At 43.7% G+C, this 20,123-nt stretch overlaps 1 protein-coding gene and 1 pseudogene across 4 annotated transcripts in view; one reads left to right on the top strand and one right to left on the bottom strand.

Moving 5' to 3' along the window:
• Positions 1-208: 208 nt before the first annotated feature.
• Positions 209-20,123, top strand: part of B4GALT4 (beta-1,4-galactosyltransferase 4) — a 38,999-nt gene continuing 19,084 nt past the window's right edge. The window contains exons 1-4 of one of the 4 annotated variants that reach the window (XM_037045552.1): positions 220-301; positions 8,045-8,169; positions 11,789-11,995; positions 15,119-15,518. In XM_037045552.1, the coding sequence (XP_036901447.1) occupies positions 15,266-15,518 (253 nt within the window). In that variant the 5' untranslated portion in view covers positions 220-301; positions 8,045-8,169; positions 11,789-11,995; positions 15,119-15,265. Of the gene's footprint in view, positions 302-326; positions 375-8,044; positions 8,170-11,788; positions 11,996-15,118; positions 15,519-20,123 lie in introns of those variants that run through there. The other 3 variants (XM_037045550.1, XM_037045551.1, XM_037045553.1) reach the window with 3 other exon arrangements.
• LOC118986612 (F-box/WD repeat-containing protein 11-like) lies at positions 6,378-13,614 on the bottom strand (annotated as a pseudogene).

Below are 20,123 nucleotides of genomic sequence, written 5' to 3'. Positions count from 1 at the left end.
AGCACCTATCGCAGTATTGGCTCAAGGTTTTAAGATCACTTAAGGAACAAGCTGTCCAAGCCTCCTCCCCCACTGGGTGCCCGTTTCAGCGCCTGGGTGGGCTCCTTCTGACCCAGGGTGGAGCGCCAGGCGTGGGGAGGAACCCGCTGCTCCGCCGCTCCGCTGCTCCACCCCCAGGGCAGCGCCATAGTAACAGATCTGACCGGCAGGGGGCGGAGCCCGGCTCAGGAGGCCCGGAGGTCCCACCGCTGGTTCCTACCGCCTCCTCTGTCTCCCGGCGGTGCTGACCGAGGCGTTTGGGGTGAGTGCGCCGGACTTTGGCATCACCAGAGCGTGGGGCCCGTGGGCATCTCCCGCCGGGCGGCGGGTTCGAGGTAGGGCTGGGGCACGTGGGCTGGGGCACGTGGGCTGGTGCGGCCCGGCCTTGGTGGGGCTGTCCTGCCTCAGCCCGAATGGCGGGGCCAGGCCAGGCGCCGACAGAGGCCGAGCTGGGCGGGAAGCACCGGCTCAGGTGTGGGTACCGCAGTGCTCCCTCTGCCGCCCATGGGAGCCTGGCGGAGGAACTGCCTGGTAGGAAGAGATTCGGGGCGGGGGGCCCTCACACTTCCAGGCCCGGCTTCACGGTTCTGGGCTCTCCCCCAGCTCCTCTGTCCCAGCGGCAGCATCAGCGTGAAAAAGACCCTTCTTCGCTGGACTCCTCTTTCCCCAGAGTTTTTACTGCAGAATTGACAGTTGACCCCAACCTGGGGGCCTGCAGGGGCGGAGGAGTTGTGAGAGGCTTCTGGATTTTAAAGCGCTTTGTACAAATTGGTAGTCCCTAAAAAGTCACGGGGATGTAATGTACAGCATAGGGAATGGAGTCAATACGAGTGTGGTAAATATGTATGGTGCCAGGTGGGCACTAGTCTCGTGGAGGGGGAATCACTTGTAAGTTATACCCTGTCTAACTACGATGTTGTACACCTGAAACTAATATAGTATTGACTATCAAGTGTAATTGAAAAAGAATGTAAAAATGAAGTACTTCAGAGACACCTGCTCCGAGGCTCCGCTTCGGTCCACAGCTGTCCTTGTTTATTGGGTCTTGCATTAGACAAGGGCTCAACCTAGGTTTGGGAAAAAAAAGTTCTGGAGGATTGGGCGTGAGAAGAGAAAGGCCTTTGGGTCGGTAGCTGTAGGATCTCAGTTATCAACCGAGTGGGCGTGTGCTGGGTTGGGCTGTTCAAGCTTGGGTGAGGTAGTCAGGGCACAGGGAGACCTTTGTAAGCTGTTTGGGGATGAAAACGAGGAAGAAGAAGATTGTAATTGGAGGGCTGAGCAAAGTTTTTCGTTATTGAATTTTAAAATATTTAAAGAAGAAAATAATATATTGAAAAGGCAAGAAAATCAAGGAATCTTGACTAGGAAAGAATAGGATTAAGGGTCCTGATTGAGGAACTGGGCTTAAAAGGAGAAGTGGAGGGTGATTTTAGGCACCTGGGCTGGGCAGGAGTTTTGCAATGTGACTCGAGGGGGGCGAGATAACGCTGTATTGGACCATACTTTATCTTTTTGGAATTTTATCTTCTGGAGCAGAGTTGTCCTTCAAACCCCATGAAATTGCAAAAACTTTCATGATCAATGCTTTGATCCGATCAAAAACATCTGTTAAAGAGAAGTACTGGACTGTTAGACCACATAATCTTGGGGGAGGGATTAAAACTAGCTTTACTGTATTATTGCATTTTATATGCCACTTGATAGAATAAGTATTTAGTATCTACATTAAATTGAGTATTATTTAATGTGTACTTTTTCCAGAGAGGCGTGCAAGTGATTTAAGAACTAACCGTCCCTTCGAAGATCTTTTATTTGGAGTGGAAACTTCAAAGCGTATGGGTGGTGGTTTTCTTCTCTCTTTTTAAGCCATCAATGAACAATGGTTTTTCAAACCAACCTGGCTTGCTGTTGAAAATATGGATTCCCTGGCCTCACCTCAAGCCTTTGAAATAAAACTCTCGGGGGGTGGAGTTTAGGAATAGTAATTTCATACAGAGACCACAGGATTTCTGGCATTGAAAATTATTGATAACCTCTGAGGATTTTTGTTTGCTTTTTGAGATTTGGGTTTGTTGGGGTCTCTTTAGAACAAATTTACTTGAAGGTTATTTGAGTGGATTGCTGCCAAATTAATGTAACTGAAAGTTATACTCCCCATCTGTTGTGTCATCTCTAAATGTTAAAGGAAAATTATGGAGTTATTTTACCTGAAAAAATAATTGTTTATGATCATAAAAGAAACAACTTTTCTAAATTTAGAAAATTAGAAACCCATTTTAGAAAAATTACAAGATATAGAAGAAACAAAATTTTCTTAATTCTGCAATTAAGAAATAACCACTAGTAATTATTTCTGGCATTTTACGTGTAAAACACATGCATACCACACAAGTATAGCATAATTGGGATTATATTCTATGTACATTTTTATATTCTTTTTTTCACTTAGCTATTATGAACACTTTCTCACGTAGTTAAATTTTAATGAAAGCACATGTTCCATCATATGGAGGTACTGTAGTTAATAAAATCAGCTCCCTAACAGTAACACTGATTCCTTTTAGTTTTTGTTATTTTAGTAATGTTGGTTGATGATGTCAAAAGTTATTGATACGCACTTGTGAAATCTGATTTTCACATGTCCTTACAGCTTTTCCTAATTAGAAGGAAAGTTAACGTTTCTGAAGGATCTATTACATTTCAGGCCTATTCTCTTATTTCAGTGGTTCTCAAACTTCAATGCGTATAAGAATAACCTGAGGAGCTTGTTAAAAATTCATTTTCCTGAGTCCCAGGCCCAGCTGCTGTGAGAGCAAGGCCTAGCTAGGAACCTGCAATTTTAACAAATTGCCTTCTGTATTAGGTATTATAAGCATTCTTGGGACCACACTTTGAAAAATGCTTTTTGCCTTAATGGCAAAAGACACTCAGAAATTTGGGTCACTTGTCCAGAGCCATTTATATGTCTATTAAGATTTGAACTCAGCTTTTTGTGACTTTAGTCCTTTTCTTCCCATTACTGGAGGTGTTCTCAAACCTTCTCACTGAGGTGTCCCTGGTGACTGCAGAAAGAAAACTCTGACCCCACTGCAGGGCTCTCTGGGACAGCTGAAAATGACGCAAAAATACACATTGAATCTCCATTAAAATCTCCTGTTAGAAATTCCTATGCATGCTGTTATGCTGCATAGCCTATACTGCATATACCAGTTTCAGTCCTTCACTTGTTAAATTTACTTCATGTTACCTGACCGTTTTATAACAGCTCTTGCTGTAAAATGGGTGATGGGGGGGTCATCCGGTATCTCTTGCCCAGATGCTCCACTGTGCTCCGTGGGTTTAGGGAGGGAGGTGCAGATGAAGTACTCAGAGTCAGGAAAGAGGGGCACTGTTGGAGTGCTCAGTGGCAGAGGAGTGGAAGGTGGTGGGCATGACCAAAAGAAAGTGCCGTTTATGAGAGATGGAGCTTTAGGAAAGTGCTGGTGTCGGTAAACTGAGGGGAGCTGGCACGGGGGTGGGGCGGGGTGGGGTTGAGGGGAGCCTTTTGATTTTCTAAAAACTTCCCAAAATGTAATTTTACACCCGGTTAATTTTCCCCTTTCCTAATTTATCATTGTTTTCCTACTCCTCTTCCCCCTTCTTCCTTTTTGCATTTCATCTGTTTTAGTAATGTCCTTAAGTATTTTAATGAGCATATCCTGCAAAGTAATTTATTATTTACCAAAGTTAGCACTGGCTATGTGTCAAGTCATAGGAATACAAAAATCAGCGATTCTCTTAGAGAATTAAATTAATTTTTCTGTCACATGTTGGATTATACTCAGTCTTCAACTTTTTTTTAACTTTTAAGTTTTAATTAATTTTAGACTTAGAGACAAGTTGCAAAAACATATAGAAAATTCACTCAACTTCCTTTAATGTAACCCCTTATATAACTATGGTTCAGTTATCAGTACAATTAACTACAGACCTTGTTTGAATGTCATCAGTTTTTCTGCTAATGATACATTTTTTTCAGAGTATTACAATGCTTTATTAAGAGTCCTGGCTTTGAATTAGTAGCTAAAGTAACAATTGCATGGAGCCAGATTAGATGTACTGCATAAAACTCATACTTGATTTATTGACACCACTGAGCAATTTTTTAGACACAGGTCAACTTTTTGTTTTTTATTAAGCACATCCTATAGTATAAGGCTGTCATAAATGATATCTGTACAGTTTAACAGTTTTGATAGTTGTTCAGACACGAATTTATTTCAAATAGATAATTGGCAAACATTATTAATTAACAAGTTAGAATTAGGCTATCTCGGTGCTTTAATACATGACTAAAGCAGTGATTTGTCGTTGCAAATTACTACTATAATCCCAGGAAGTTAGAAGTCCTTGGGTGCCAAAGTCCCCTGCTGTACTATAGTAGGCACTGTTCAAAGGTGGTGTGCCTATTCAAATGCCTTGATTTCCCAAGGAACAAGAACTTCATGTTAAACGAAAACAGAAAGTCCCGTAAATCAGAAGAATTTCTTCCTGCCTTGTATTTTCTCCCCTCCCTGGGACTCTCCTAACCAGTTTGCTGGTAACAGTGTAAAATGAAGAATGGCAAAAGTTAAGTCACTTTCACAACTTCTGTCAAGCTTACAACGTCAGCCTGGTGATTGGAGGCTTATTTTGTTACCCTTTTCTTTTTCGTTATTTATTTTTAATTTACTGATTTTTTTTTTTGAGAGAGAGAGAGATCAAGATCCATTTGTTGTCCTCGGTTAATTTCTGTGTGTGCCCTCACTGGGGATCAAACCTGCAGCCTTGGTGTGTTGTGACAGACACTCTAACCAACTGAGCTCTCTGGCCAGGACTATTTTCTTTATACTTTTAGACTCAACTTCTTAAAAACAGAAATTATTTAGTAACATGTGGGAATGTATTTTATTTATTTATTTATTATTTTATTGTTCAATTACAGTTGGAATGTTTTTTTGTTTTGTTTTTTTTAAAGAAAAAGCAAAGCTAACCAATGAATGAATCACATACCCACGCTGTTCTCAGTGCAAACGACAGAACAGAGACTAGGGACCTTCCTGTTGGTAACAGAGTGTGCTTCCATGGGGAGAGGTTTCAATAACAGGAAGTTCTTATTGGTCCTTTAAAATGTTACTGACATTCCTTGATCTTTGGAGACAACAGCAAGGGGCAAATGAAAACCTAATATTGAACAAGGGAAAAGAAGTCCCAATCAGATGCCAAAATCCTTTCCACACGTGGTCAGGATGATAGATCATTCACACATTCCGTCTGCTGAGCACTCTGGAACTCTGAGGACCTTCCGGAGCCACATCAGCAGGTGACACCTGAGATGACAGGGATGGGATTCATGAGCTTGAATCTTTGTACCGTGTAGCCATACCCATCACTCGGGATGGGCCTCTGAACAAGCCAGACCTGGTACATGGGCCCCAACATACAGGCAGACCTGCTAACATCCTGATGAGGCTAGAATGCATGGATTCTGAAGCCAGGAAGCTCAGTCAGTAGGGCCTTCTTGTTCTTCCCTCCCCAGGGTTACAAACCCACAGAATAATGATTTTTGACAGTGAAGTCAAATGTATACTATGGGAAATGACTAATAGTAAGTACTCAGGAGTACTTATGAGGAGAACAACAACAAAAGGTACCTCGCTGTTGTGTATACTGCACAACAAATAAAACATTCTGGCCCTCATTGAGATGGCTTAGTTGGTTGAGTGTCTCCCACAAAGTGAAAGATTGCCAGTTTGATTTCTGGTCAGGACGCATGCCTGGACCAGGGCCAGGTCCCTGGTTGGGGCATGTGCGAGAGACAAGCGACAGATGTTTCTCTCCTGCATCGATATTTCTCTTTCTTTCTCCCTCCCTTCCTCTCTGCCTAAAAATAAAGAAAGCCTTTAAAAAGTATATAAAAAACATTCTGTATTAAACTTTCAAAATTACATTTTAAAACAAGATTCCCATAAAAAACACACCACACAAACACAGTGACAGTGACAAAATAAAAACACCATATGAATACAGCAGGAAGGGTTCTAGACACTCTCTATCAACCTGGTATTGGGTTCTTGAGCCCAGCCCAGTACTAGTGGGAACACACTCTGTACTAGTGTCTCGGGCATGGAGGAAGGGGAGGGCTTGACTTCATCTTGAGGTTAAACTATTATGTACATTATATCTACATGTGGATACAGTAAGTTAGGAGGCAAATGTTTGTAAAGATGTTACTCTACCAAATATCAGGAGATGGTTGAGGTAGAGAGAACAGTTAATAAAAAGAAAAGACCTGTTTGGAGATAATATAACATGGCTTATAGTTGTTAAATTAAAAGAAATGGTACGGAAAGGAAGTGTAATGCAAAAAAAATTACTGAAACAACCCAGAGAAATTTTTCCATTATCTAACATATTTCTAATACAAGTCAGAATTCAGAATGACGTGGGCCGGCAGAAGGGGATGTTAACTTCTGAAAAGGAAAGACCTAGACATTCTGGGTAGGGGCAGGCGCCCGACATTTTACGGAAGAAGAATGTACTTTGTTAGTAGCAGACAAAGCAATATGAATTAGAGGCCCAGTCTTCTTTTGATTGTTGATTTACTTCTGGAGAACACACTTTTATATGAACAATGTACATTTGAGGCATTTGGTGTTTTTTGCTAATGGAGGAAGGAAATGGGCTTCTGTCCCACTTGACGTCAGTGAAGCTAAGGTAGTCTCAAAGTGGAGGATGAAATCAGAGGTGAGAAACACTGGTACTTGAAGAGTTACACAGTTTTGCCTCTGCCCAGCGTCTGGAACCAGTTGCAGCTCATAGCTTTCTTGTGAAGAACGCCCTTAGGCGCTGGTGGCCATGTAGCCATTTCAAGACTAGGAAACTCCGAAAGGGGTCAAGTACAGATTGTTACCTGGAGATGTAAGTGTATGTTCTGGAGGAGAACAGGTCTCATTCTGGGCACTGGGAGACACATTTAAGAAATCCCAAATCAAAATAGTGTTATCACGAGAGTTGCTAATAATTTGCAGTTCATCAAGCTGTAGCCAGAACACATGTCTGGAATGTTCCACCATCGTGCACAAACCCAATACTGAGGGTCAAGGGTTGAGAGCAACTTTTAAGTTCCAAACTGTAATAGTCCCATCATAGGCCTCGCTGACAATCCTCTTCTTCCCAAAGCAGATGCATTGGACCAGTTCTTCATGTCCCACTAGGGCCTTTAAACAGGCACCGTCCAATATCCCACAGCGTGGTGGTATTATCTGATGATCTACTAACAACCAGCTGCAGAGAGAGGCAAGGCCTCACTTGTGCCCGTTCAGAATTTGAAGGTACCGGTGCTATAGACTTTGATGGTTCTGTCACTAGAGGCAGACGTGATGTTCTTACCATCAGAGTCTACTACACTGAGAGCAGTGCAGTGGCTGGCCAGGCCACTGAGTAAAGTGGTGACCGTTTGGCAGAAGCCATGTCCCACACAGTGATAGAGAGGTCCTTGGGACAGGTTGCCATCAGGGCCTTGAAGCAGAAGTGCAGTTCAGCCTCGTCTGGTGGACCAGCGTGTTCAGAACTTCACCCCTGTTAGTCTCCCAGCCTCTCACTGTGGAGCCTGAAGCCCTAGTCACAACGACCATTCATCATCCTGGAGACAAAGGAGCCAGTGTTAACACTTTCAAACATTCCAAGCTGGTTTTATCCCACATCTTAATAGAATTATCTCATAGGCCACTGAGCATTGGTGGCCTATGAGATAATCAAGAATATCATGCAGAAATATCACGATAGTGCGAACAGTAGATGCCTTTACTGTTTTCAGAGTGGCACTGAATCCTCCGCAAATTGTATGTGGTCCACATAGCCAGTTAGAATCTGTAGTCTCTATATGCTGCATAATCTTTGGATATAATCTGTAAAATGTATTGCAAGGGACATCTGTGGGTTTGTTTTTAAACGGGTACTGATCCCACCCTCTTCTCTCTGACAGTTCCTTCCACAAAGGGTCCGTGTGCACCATTCATTCCATCAGCTTCTCCCAAAGCATTCCTTCAGAGGTCATTGCTGCCCTGCTTTACATACAAGCTCTGCTGCACACAGAGACCTGGCATGCAGGTAGGAAAGGCTGTCGGCTGCTATGCGATCTTCACCTTGTTCTGGTAAAGCGGTAATGAAGTCCTCATGCAACGAGTTAACATGTCCATACTGGTAATGATACATTCAGGAAACAGGTGCTCTACAAATTCCACTTGATGTAATTAGACCATTGGTCAGAATATTTCATATGCAAATTTTTTTCTTTTTTGATAGTTTCCTTCTGATGGCTTCTTTCCTGGAGATGATTATAGATGACGTCCCATTACTTATCTAGAAAATATTTTGTATTTCAGCCTTGACTGGTGTGGCTTAGTGGGGTGGGCATTGCAAGCCGGTAGGTCACTGGTTCAATTCTGGGTCAGGGCACATGCCTGGGCTGTGGGCCAGGTCCCCAGTTGGGGGCATGCGAGAGACAACTGCACATTGATGCTTTCCTTCCCTTCTCCCTCCCTCCCCCTCTCCCTAAAAATAAATAAATAAATAAGGAAATATTTTGTACTTCAGATCTACCAATCCAGAATGAATTGGGGGTATGCTCTCTAAGGATAGTCTGAGAAGAGACAGCAGTCAAGCAGCTTCCAAGATTCTGTTTACTGTACCCAGCTTTCCTCAATACAACCGCAATAACTGTACTGTAATGTACTTCAATGTACATTGAACTGCAATGTACTTCAATAACTGTTGAAAGGCAGACAGCAGTCCATATACCTCAGGCCTGAGGTACACCCATCACGGCATCAGCAGCAAAGGATAGCCACCAGGAAATGGAAGGAAGGATCATGGTAGAATGAGCTTGATCCTCTTGTTCTCAGTGGCCTAGGAGGGCTCTGTGGTGATCCCAGCGTGCCACCCCCTCCCTCCAATGCTCCGCACAGCAGTGGAGCAAGGAGGGGGAGGCAGACGTGTTCATCGCACCTCCTCTGGCTGCCAGCCTTCCCTCTCCAACCTTCCCTCTAGGTAGCTAATGATTTTTTTTTTTTCTATTTCCATAGTCTATCCAGGATCCTACTAATGATTGCATTTAGTTATTTCTCCTTAGTCTCCTCCAGTCTGAGATAGTTCCTCAGTTTTTTTCTTTGTCTTTCATTATCTTTCACTATTTCGACACTCTTTTTTCCCTTCCCCCAAAGAGAAGGGAAGGGAAGGGAAGGAGAAAGAGTAAGAGTGGGAGAGAAACATCAATGTGTGGTTGCTTTTCCTATGTCCCCTACTGGGGATCTGGCCTGCAACCTAGACATGTGCCTTGACTGGGAATCAAACTTGTGACCTTTGGTTCCCAGCCTGTGCTCAATCCACTGAGCTACACCAGCCAGGGCTGTTTTGACACTCTTAAATAAGAGTACCAATTAGAGTTTTATCATTGATTCATGAAATGTAATAGGTCTTATCACTGGTGATACTAACCTTGATCACTTGGTTAAGATGATATCTGCTAGGTTTCTTCACTATAAAAGTACCTGTCTTTTCCTTTGTAGTAAATAATTATTCTGAGGGAGAAACTTAGAGACTGTATAGACTGTTTATCCTCAGATTTTCTCCCACCGATTTCAGTGCCCATTGGGGGATCTTGTGGGCACCAGTGAATACAGTGGTGTCTGCCTAATGGTGATTTTTCTCATCTGCTTCCTTATTAACTGGAAGTGAACTCTAGGAATTAGTATGTTTATTTGATCATTTCTGTTATTGTGGATTCATGGATATTTACTGTCGACATAAGAAACACCCAAACCTATAGAGAATTTTCATGAGAATTTATTTGAGCCAAACTGACAAGTGCTAGGAAGCAAGATCTCAGGTGTTCTGGAGAATAACAGTTTTGCAGTTTCTTTTGTGCATTTGAGATTGAGGAGGAAACGAAGATTACACGAAGGTGAGAGAAAGCAAGGTGGGGATTGGATTACAGGTTAAGATTTTGTGCTCTCTTGAGGGTGGTTAGGCCTTGTGGCTATCACTTCTCACATTTCACAGGTGTATTAACCTAGATACACAGGAACAATGGACAAGGCTTACTTACTAACCTTTCACTAAAGAAGTTGTATATAGGCCTGAGGCGTGACCGCCCACCATGACATGCTCTGTTAGGAATATGATTTTTTACAGATTTTTGTCTACACCATCAAAACTGAAATGCTTCCAGTTTTGCCCATTAGGAGCTCAGTCTTTGAGTTTAAATTATGACTTGTGCATGTAAATGGCTGCAATTTCTATCCCACCCTTGCCCCCCACCAGGGAACCCTTGCTTCTTTGGGGTCTGGGCAGTGATTACTCAGAAACCAGATAACGGAGCTCTAACTGGGGGAGTGAATACCAGAGGCCCAAGGACAGGAAGACAACGTGTGCAAAACAGCTCTCAGGACTCTTCTGGGGTGGAGGGGGTGGCAAGTTACCGGCCTTGGCACTGGCGCTGCCCCCGCCCCAGAGAAACCCGAGGGAGTAAGACCTGGAGCCAAGGCGTGCCGACTCTGAGAGCCTGTGTCTTTAGGATTACCAGGTGGATTTAGAAACATCAGAATGTTATTTTGGCACCTGTGGCAGCTGACTGGAGACCATATCCTTTCTTCCTAGTGGGTAAGTACTTAGGAAATATTTACAGGGCAATACCTCGTGTCCTGCCTGCTGCTCCCTCCCCTGCATGGTGGTACAAAATGTGTGTGTGGAGATTCTCCATGAATGACACTTAGCACTCATGCTGATTTACCTTTTGTTGTAGTTTGTCTTCTTTACCAGATTTATTTCTTTTATTATTATAAAAAATTTCAAGCATATACAAAAGTAGAGAGAAAAAGAAAATAGGAACACGAACCCTCAGGTACCTATTACCTAGCTTCAGTACTTCCAAATATTTTGCCAATCTAATTTCATTTTTTCCCCCACCTTTGAGTTGGGCCAGCTTATTTGCAAACAAATCACAGGCATGAACGTCTGAGACAGGATTGAAATAAACTCGAAGTGTGAGGAGTACACCTCAGTTCCCTTTGTGTGCCCAGCACTGCGCCTGAAAATAGCAAGTGGTCAGGAAAGACTGGATGAGTTGAGAAGAGGAAAAACAAAATTATGAAAACATCATTTTGAACTAACTCTAGGGCAAGCTTCTATAAAGGAACAGGGTGGTGAGTCTTGCCCTAAAATAACTTCTTTCATGTTACCTGAGTTTGTTCTCTGTGGCCACGATTCTCTTTATTTCAAGACAGCCTTGAGTGAAAAAGAAAACTCTCCAGAGAGAGTTCAGAGCCTCTGAGTTTTTAAAATGTTGTTATAAATAAGTCTGTTCTGATAACATTTTCCCCAAACCCCAGCCAGGAGTTACCTGCCCTAACAAGAACTTTTGTTTAAAAATTATGTTTTTAATTATAAAAATAATATACACTCGTTGAAAGAAAAATAGCAAATTACAGAGAAATAGAAACTAAAAATCGTCTGTATTTTAGCATGTAACTGCAGAGGGAACACTGTCTTGATTAGCATTCTGGTAAACTTTGAGCATGAATCACACTAATAATCATGGTCAATAAATATTTCTTCAGAATATTCCTTCCAATAAGTATATTCCTTGGAATGCACCAGGTGTGTTTGTGTATATAATCTCATTAAATTCTTGCAGTAACTGGTTTAAGATTTTTTTAAAACTGTTTTCTAGCTGGGAAAACATGCCTAAAGGGATGGTCTTCAGTCACTTAGCTGAAAAGCAGGCTGGGCAGGAGATCTCTCTTCAGGGACGATTGTGTTACAGATTGTTCACACCTTAGATGTTCCCTCACAGGACCAAGGACACCTCACACTTGAGCTTCCTTCATACCGGCTCCTGGTAGAGTCAGTTTTGAGGAGAGCACCAAGACTGGAAAAAGTAAGAAGTGATTATTTTTAACTGGATCCCACATAGTCTCAATAAGCAGGGTTAGCAATGAAGACTAATTATTAAGTACTGACTAAGAATGGCCCCTTACTTTTATAACAAATTTCTTATCTTTGGATAAATTCCTTGTGCTGCAGTTCAGCAATCAGGGTCTATGATTATTCCAAGCTCATTGCTTGGGTCGGTTTTTAAGTCTCTCTAAATCGCACTCCCACCCTCTGTTAAATGCTGGGGGGATGGACGTGTGTGTTGCAACCCCGCGATCAGAAAAGCCCTCTCCGGCAGGCTAGTCTCCCTGTCAGGGGGCCATCTGTTCCCAGTCTAGATTTTCTAAGACTGAAATTTTAATAAAAAATTATTGACAATCCTAGCATTTAAGCTTCTTACAGAGGGAAGACAGGAGAACTCCAGGAAGCCATTTGAATAAACAGGCCTAAAGAAAGGGGGTGGGGCGCATGGGAGGGCGTGGGAGAAAGGTAGAATGCTGATGAAAACAAAACAAAAACAAACCAAAACAAAAAACCCCTGTCTCTTTCAAGGGTGTGTATTGGGTGCACCCAGGCCCCAAAGAAAGATTGAAATGTCCATGTGAAGGGCGTGGCAGAGGCCCAGGAGCTGACCACATGGGCTTAAGGCCCAGCACTGCTACTTGCATGGTCTTGGTCAAAGCTTTTAATCTCTCTAAACCTTCATTTTCTCCTCTATAAAATGAGGAGACTGATAATTCTTACCTCATGAGGTTGAGATGAGAATTAAATAAGGTGATACAAGTGATTTAACCCCAGTGCATGGCACAGAGTAAATTCAGGAATAGATTGCTCTTAGCTGTTACTTCTTAGGGTACCTTGCAGAGTAAAAACAAGCCATATTGCTTAATGCTTTGGGGGTCACATCTGTTGTGGCTTGACAGGAACTTCAACTCCTTTGGTTACATTGTGTCTAAATGCTTTCTAGGTTTCCCTCAAACAACCTAGAGCTAAATTTTTGAAATACTTACCCTTCAGTAAGTATGAGGCCATCTTGAGAGTTGCTAAGACTTTGATTTTGTTTTTGTTTTTCATAGTAAATTATCATATCTCCACATATCATTTTTTAAAAAATTTTTTATTATAAAAGAATGAAGTATATCATACAAAATTCTGAAAAGAAAAGAGAAAAATAAACCCCTGGCCAATTCCATATTCCTGATAACAATTATTGCTAGCTTTTGGCTATTTTTCCCCCCTAGAGTTTTCTTATTTCTGTAATTTTAGTGGTAATCTTGCATGCATATAGAGTTTATTTTATCTTTTTTTGTTACATAAGTTTTCATCATAAGCATTTCCATGTTGTCACTTAGCATAGAAAATATTTTCGTCTCCGTTCTGTTCATTTAATTGGGGGTATGTTTGGCTATTCAGGTTATCAGTGCTCTGGCTTTAGCCTTTCTGTGTTCTCCTGGTGATGTGTTTAGGGTTAGAGGAGAGACGTGCTTTGGGCAGTGCAGAGCGGATGCGCAGGCTTTGCTGCTCACGGGTCACCTTTGTCGCCTTCGTGAGCTCACCCTGGTCAGAGTGGGCCTTCGCCTGTGTGGCCTCAGAAAGTGGATTTTCGTCGGTAACTAAGAGCATGGCTACCTCTCAGAGATGGAGTCATACTGAGGTGTGAAACCAGCTTGGCAGTTTATCAAGTGACAGTGAGAAATACGGTCTAATAGAGTCGTGGTCCTGGCAGCTGCACCTCCAGTGTGTCCACCTATTGGCCCTCACTAATAAAGAGTTCCTTAAAGTCACAACTTGTAACAGTGTCCACAGTGATGGTCACCATGGGTGCTTACTGTGCATCAGGAGGTGGGCTAACACTTGATGGATGAATATATTAGGAAGTCAGGGGTGTCAAACTCATTTTCACTGGGGGCCACATCAGCCTGGTGGTTGCCTTCAAAGGGCGGAATGTAAAGTTAGGACTCTATGATAATGTAACTACTTCTTAACAGTTAAGTGAGAGCTTGGCGCTGCTGCCTCGTAGAAACCAGGTGCCGCCGGATTTGGCCCGTGGGCCTTGTGTTTGTCACCTGTGCATTAGGTCAGCCAGCCCCACAATAACATCTCTGGGGAGAACTATATTTCTCTCCAGAAAAGACCACGTTTCATGGCCAGTGTGTGGTAGAGCTGCAGTCTCTGAGTCAGAACGCCTGACCTTGAACAGTTTTGCCTTGTATTCTTACAGGTGAGTGGCCTCCTGTGTCAGCACTTTCTTATGTTTCTCTTCCCGCCTCCCCCATCCATTGGGATGTGATCGTGCCAGCGCCTCCTAGTGAAAAGCTTCGCTTTTTGATCCTGTTGAGGGACACATTTTTCTAGCTCCCACAGAGAAGAGCTTTTGTCTCATTTTCCGTAAGGAGATTTCACTTGTTGCTAACCGTCTCTTAAAGCTGTGCCAGGAGGACTGCAAGGCTGTGTTTTAGGCTGTGCCCAGCTCAGAACTCAGGGGATAGTTCCAGTCTCTGCTTTCTCCCACTGTGCGACATCTGCACATGGCTTTTCTCTCACGTGACAGCCAGCCTGGGTGATGACCCAGGGAGGACTCCTTTGATGTGTATGTGGTTGTGTTACAGAAAACAACTCAGCCGCTTTCAGGTGTACGGAGTGGAACTTTATTTACGCATGCGGACCCAGAGGAGGCAGTCTCCAAATTCTGGGTCCTGAACTTGGGCAAGGGCTTCTTTATATAGTGTGGCATGCGGGAGTGATTTTACTAAGCCTACGTGGCAGAAGCAGGTTTACAGAAGCAAGAAAACAGGGCTGCTGAGAAAGCAGGGCTGCTGATAGGGCCATACAATGTTCTTTTGTTCTTACTTCTTAGTTACTTAATTGCTCCCACCTCCTTATCTTAGTGGCTCAGCAAACGGACCATGTCCTTCTGACTTGTCTGGGCTTGTCTAAGCAGGTCTGCTGCTACAGTTGGAACCTTCTACCTCTAAAATCTCTGGGTTTCTCATCTCTGAACCCTGCTTGGAGAACACCCATTACTGTTAGTCAGCTTCCGTTGGGGACGGGTTTTCTGTTTGTGCAGAAGTGAGTTATTTCAAGATAGGATATTCTTTTGACACCTGTCTTTGTGATTGCCTTCTAGAGACTGTTGGAGCAGAACGACTGAGCAAAAGCAGGCCTTGTGTCTGTAGTTGTCATCAGCTGTGCAGTCGGATCGGAAAAGTTGCACTTGGAGCTTCTGCCCGCAGTGAGGCAGACTGATCGTCTTGCTCACGTAATAATAAAAGACATGGGCTTCCACATGACTTTCTACCTTTCCTACAAATTCCGATTACTGCTGCTTTTTACTTTATGCCTGACAGTGGTCGGGTGGGCCACCAGTAACTATTTCGTAAGTGCTATTCAAGAGATTCCTAAAGCAAAGGATTTCATTGCTAATTTCAAAAAGGCCGTGGTTTTGGGGAAGAAAGAAACTCTGACGAATGAAGCATCTGCGCAAAAAGCAGCCCTTGACAACTGCCCTGCGGTCTCTCCATACCTCAGTGAGTATTTTTTTCCCCCTTTTTTACAAGTGCTATGTAAATTTTATTGGATACGTGTACAGGAAAGTATGAAAACCAGAAGTGTACCGCTTAGTTAAGTTTCACAAAACGAACATACCTGTGCAGCCATTATGTAAATTAAGAAATGGAATATTCCTGGCACTCAGGAACTTCCCATACCTCTTTCAGTTACTACCTTTATTTCACGTTTCTTACACCATCCACGGATTTTCCGTGTTTTTCAACTTTGTGTACTTGGAGACATACACTGTATACTCTTTTGTGTCTGACTTTCATTGTTCAACTTTCATTGTTGTGTTTGTGAGCTGTATCCACGCTGCTGATGCAGAGTGTTCCACTATAGGAACATAGCCAGTGTGATTATCCAGCCACAAAAGTCTCAGCAGCGTACACCAGTGGGCATTGTTCAGCTCAGGGTCAGTTGGCCTCGGCTGGTGGCCCTGCTCCACGTGTCTTCCTTCTCCTGGGACCGACGGGCTGACTTGGGCTTGTTCCTGCCCTGGCACCTGTGGACCGCAAGTGGAGAAACACAAGCTCATTTAAGCCTCCACTCATGTCCCATCTGTTAGCATCCCCTTGGCCAAAAGCATGCAGTTGAGGGACATGACTATGCCTGAGCTTCAATGTTGTGTTTAGTGTTTATTTCTTAAATATCTTGTGTGTTATGGTTCCCCTTCGATGTCTTGCCTTTCAAGTTTAGTGGACAGTAAATTGGTTTTAGTGAACATGTAAATTAGAGAAACTCCACGGTGATGTTATATATCAGACCTCTGATTCTCCAGATCAGTAAAGTGCTAGTAGTTTGCCAGACACTCCTCTGAGCCTGGACATTGTTCCCTTTTTCCAGAATGCTTTTCCTCAGTTCATGTCTGCCTGGCAGACTCCTGTTTGTTCATCAATAATCTAGCTTAGGTAACTTCTCTCCCCAAAAGGTTTTAGGGACTGCCCCAGAGTTCATCTCACACTCCTTGTGTGTCTGCCTGTTTCTGTTGTGCTGTCCAGTGTCGTTCATGTGTTTGCCTTTCTTCCCCAGGGCACAGCGTGCAGGCAGGATGAAGGCAGGGTAAGCCTTTCCAGTCTGCAAGGTCCAGTGCCCCTAATTTGGCCCACAGAGGTGGCTCTCTACACCCTAAATGAACTCTGTGGGGCAGCCTGGGGTCTTCGGAGGCTTTTTGCTCTCAATGAAAACCTGCAGACCTGCTTTCCTGACTGAATCCCAGCCTTACATTGTGTTCACATTGGCACACTGCTCCTCTTTACTTGGTCACGGGAAAGACAACACGCTATTCCTGATTATGTGAGGGAATTATTCTGTTCACAAAGTACACAGGTTGAGATAGGAAAATGAGTTATTGAAATGCAGATTTGATGGTGTTATCTTACTTGTGCAAAATTCTCACAACTTATTGAAGTAATAACTGCATTTATAGAAATAGATGGGCAGTGACACACGTTGAGCAAACACCTGAATTAAGAAGGTGATGTAATTAGTGATGGATGAAGAGGGGCCAGAAGGAACAAAACTTGAGAGGGGATGTCATGAGGGTGATAGGGTGTTGGGGGGCTCTGCCCACAGAGCCTTCCCTGTCCACCAAAGATGAGAATAAGTCTACCAAGACAGTGATCTGCCTCGGGAGGAAAGGTGGTGGAACTCTCAAAGGAGAAGGGCCAGGAACCTAATTCTCAATGGGCTTTTATTGAGTTTAATTTGCATAGGAATTCAGGGTGTATACTTAAAGCTCAGGAATCATTGTCAGGCAGAAATGATTAAACAATAGATAACATTCAAAGAATTCTGGCGGCTTATTCTGAGTCAGGGTCAGATAGTTAAAGGATCATAAAACTTTGGGGAACAAACTCATTTCATTCCTGGACCCTTATCATTTAAATTGAGGGTATTAGCAAAGCAGGTTTCACAGGATTTTATGCATTCTTTCTTAGGTTAATCGCCCCAGGGAACCTGCCCTTTCCAGCACAGGCCCACACCCACCTCTGGCATTGTTTCAGGCTTAAGTCAGGCAGGGGAAGTAAGGCAGCCAACACATTAGGAGACTTGTTACAGACAGAATGAGGACTCAGATTATATCAAAGCTGAGGAGTGAGGGTTCATCACCCCCTTTTTCTATAGCCCCCCAAGTCCTTCCCTGAGGGCCCTTTCATGACCATGCCTGTCTTAGGTCACACTTCCTTTGAGGAATCTTACCTGTCATCCGCTTGGGGGCCCAGCAAGGTGAAATAAAGGGGGCAGAGGTGGTGCCCCTGCCAGGAAGATAAGCTTTGTCTCCTTAGTGGCCTAGGGTCTCAAGGTCTCTCACTCAGCCTTAGCCATGGGGGATTATAACTTCTGAAACCAGGCATGGTGGTTCCCAACAGTAAGGAGACAGGTAGAGCACATGGAAACAGGTCCTGGGCAGTTAGGACCACGAAAAGTCATGACAGTGAGAAAGTGACCAAGGGGACTGGTTTCTATCAGGCTGTTGCATGGGGCTCTTTCAGGGGCCCAGAAGAGAGACATAGTCAGTTAACTTGGATGGTGGGCCTATTAACAAGCTGCACAGGAAACCACCTCAGCATCCTCTCCACACCACCATCCTCTCCTAGCAGTTCTGTGGCTTGGCAGCAGCTCCGGTAGATTGCCTTTCACATTATTCCTTTTCTTGGTGTTTGTTTTTAGGGCATTGCTCCCTTACCATCTCTGTGTCTCACATGCAGAACCCTCAGGAAAGGCTCTTTCTTGTAAGCCAGTTCCTTTCTCTATGTGGCTGTAAACAGTTATTTTCCCTTGGTGCTTTTTGGCAGAGTCCTTTATTTCACGGACAGTAGAGCCTGGTCTCAGCAGCCACAGCCATGGTAGGTGATGGTCACCTGAAGCAAGGTGCCATGACACACATAGGAAGGGCCTGCAATTGTTGCTCACAATTGCTTTGCTCAGAGGAGGATAGTACCACTTGCAAACAACTTGAGATTTTACAGCCTGACCATTGTCTATGGATTCTTTGCAAAGCGTGACTCAGTTCACTTACTGAGCTCTGCTGCCTTTCTTACTAGTCAGTATTCCCTGTTAATTCAGATCCAAGAGAAAGGTCAGTGGCTTCAGCCTGGTCTCTAAAACCAAACATGAGTTTGGTTACCATGGACGGGTCTTGGGTTTTGCCAGGCTGCTTCCAGACTTGCAGAGCAAATGTCTGCTGCTACCACGGCACAGTGGACACTTCTGGCCATATTGCACATGCGTGCTCCTGTTTCTGCTGGCTTAGGGAGTGAGGCCAGTTTCCAGAGGATAGCTATACTCTTGGTTGTTTAAAAAAAGATTTTATTTATTTTATTCTATTTATTTACTTTTGGGGGGGATGACAGAAAAAGAGGGAGAGAAGAGAGAAACATCAGTGTGTGAGATTTATTGGTTGCCTCTCATAAGGCCCTCAACTGGGAACCTGTCCTGCAATCCAGGCATGAGCCGGCAACCTTTCAGTTCACAGGCCAGCGCTCAATCCAGTGAGCCACACCAGCCAGGGCGGAATGCTCTTCGTTTTTTTAAGAGGTTTCACCCTTCTTTGGAATTTTAAGACAGAAAAAATGGATAGAGCACATTTAAAGTTAGTCTAGTTCTGACTTCTGCTTTTCACCAGGGTCATCAGGACAGAATGCATTTCTTTTTTTTTCTTTTGGTTGTCAAATGATCTTTAATTGAAATATTTCTTTGTAGTTCTTAAGTAGCCGGCTATTCGCCTGCACACTGTTGCTGTCATCTATGATGCCACGGGGGTGGCAGGCATCAACACTGCAGCGCACAGACTAGTCTTCCCCAGGGACTTTATAATGGTTCCAGACTGTTCTCTAGCTGAAGATCGGTGCTGCAAATGTCAGGCAGTGTTGACAGTCTCATCAAAAGTGGTATTTCCACTGTACTTAGTATTTTCTTGCTTCTTTCTGTCTTGTGGTGGTTCTTTGAGGGCTTTGATGATCAGGGCAGAGGCAGAAGGTGGTACCTCAGTCTGGGCGTGTCTCTTCTGAATGGTCAGTTCCACTGTCATCCTCAGACTCTTGCAGTCACTGGTTGCTTTGGTGATGTCATCACCAACCTCTTTTGGGGACAGGCTCAGGGGACCAATCTTGGAGACCAGGGCAGACATGGCATTGACTCCCCCACTGGTGTACTTCAGGTGTATGACTTTGATCTCATTGGGGTCGAAGTTTGGCGGCATGGTTGGAGGTTGCTGCTGTGGGATGAACCCAGATTTGAGATGACTGGAGAAAATTGCACCTTCTCCTCCGAGCTGAAGGCTGAAAGTGGTACAGAATGTGTTTCTAATTTATGGGTGAATCACAGAGCCAGAGTTAGCTACCCAGGGAATGGTGGCCAACAAGGGCATGCTTTTGTATGTCATTTTCTTTTGTAGCCAATAACCTGGGCCACGTGGTTCTGTGGTTGTAGTTTATGACCCAACAAGGCTTCAACGTAGTAATAATAAAAGCTAACACATATAGTGGGTCCCAGGCAATGTTCTAAGTGGTTTATGCGTGCCAGCTCATGTAAGCCTCTTACCACTCAATGAGATAGCTACTGTTGTTTCTTCTGTTTTA

This window comes from Sturnira hondurensis, unplaced genomic scaffold, assembly GCF_014824575.4.
Source record: "Sturnira hondurensis isolate 20B ecotype Veracruz unplaced genomic scaffold, ASM1482457v3 Scaffold0004338, whole genome shotgun sequence".
Classification (NCBI taxonomy): domain Eukaryota; kingdom Metazoa; phylum Chordata; class Mammalia; order Chiroptera; family Phyllostomidae; genus Sturnira; species Sturnira hondurensis.
Note: the sequence above shows the minus strand (reverse complement) of the source record. Positions and strands in the feature narration are given on the sequence as shown.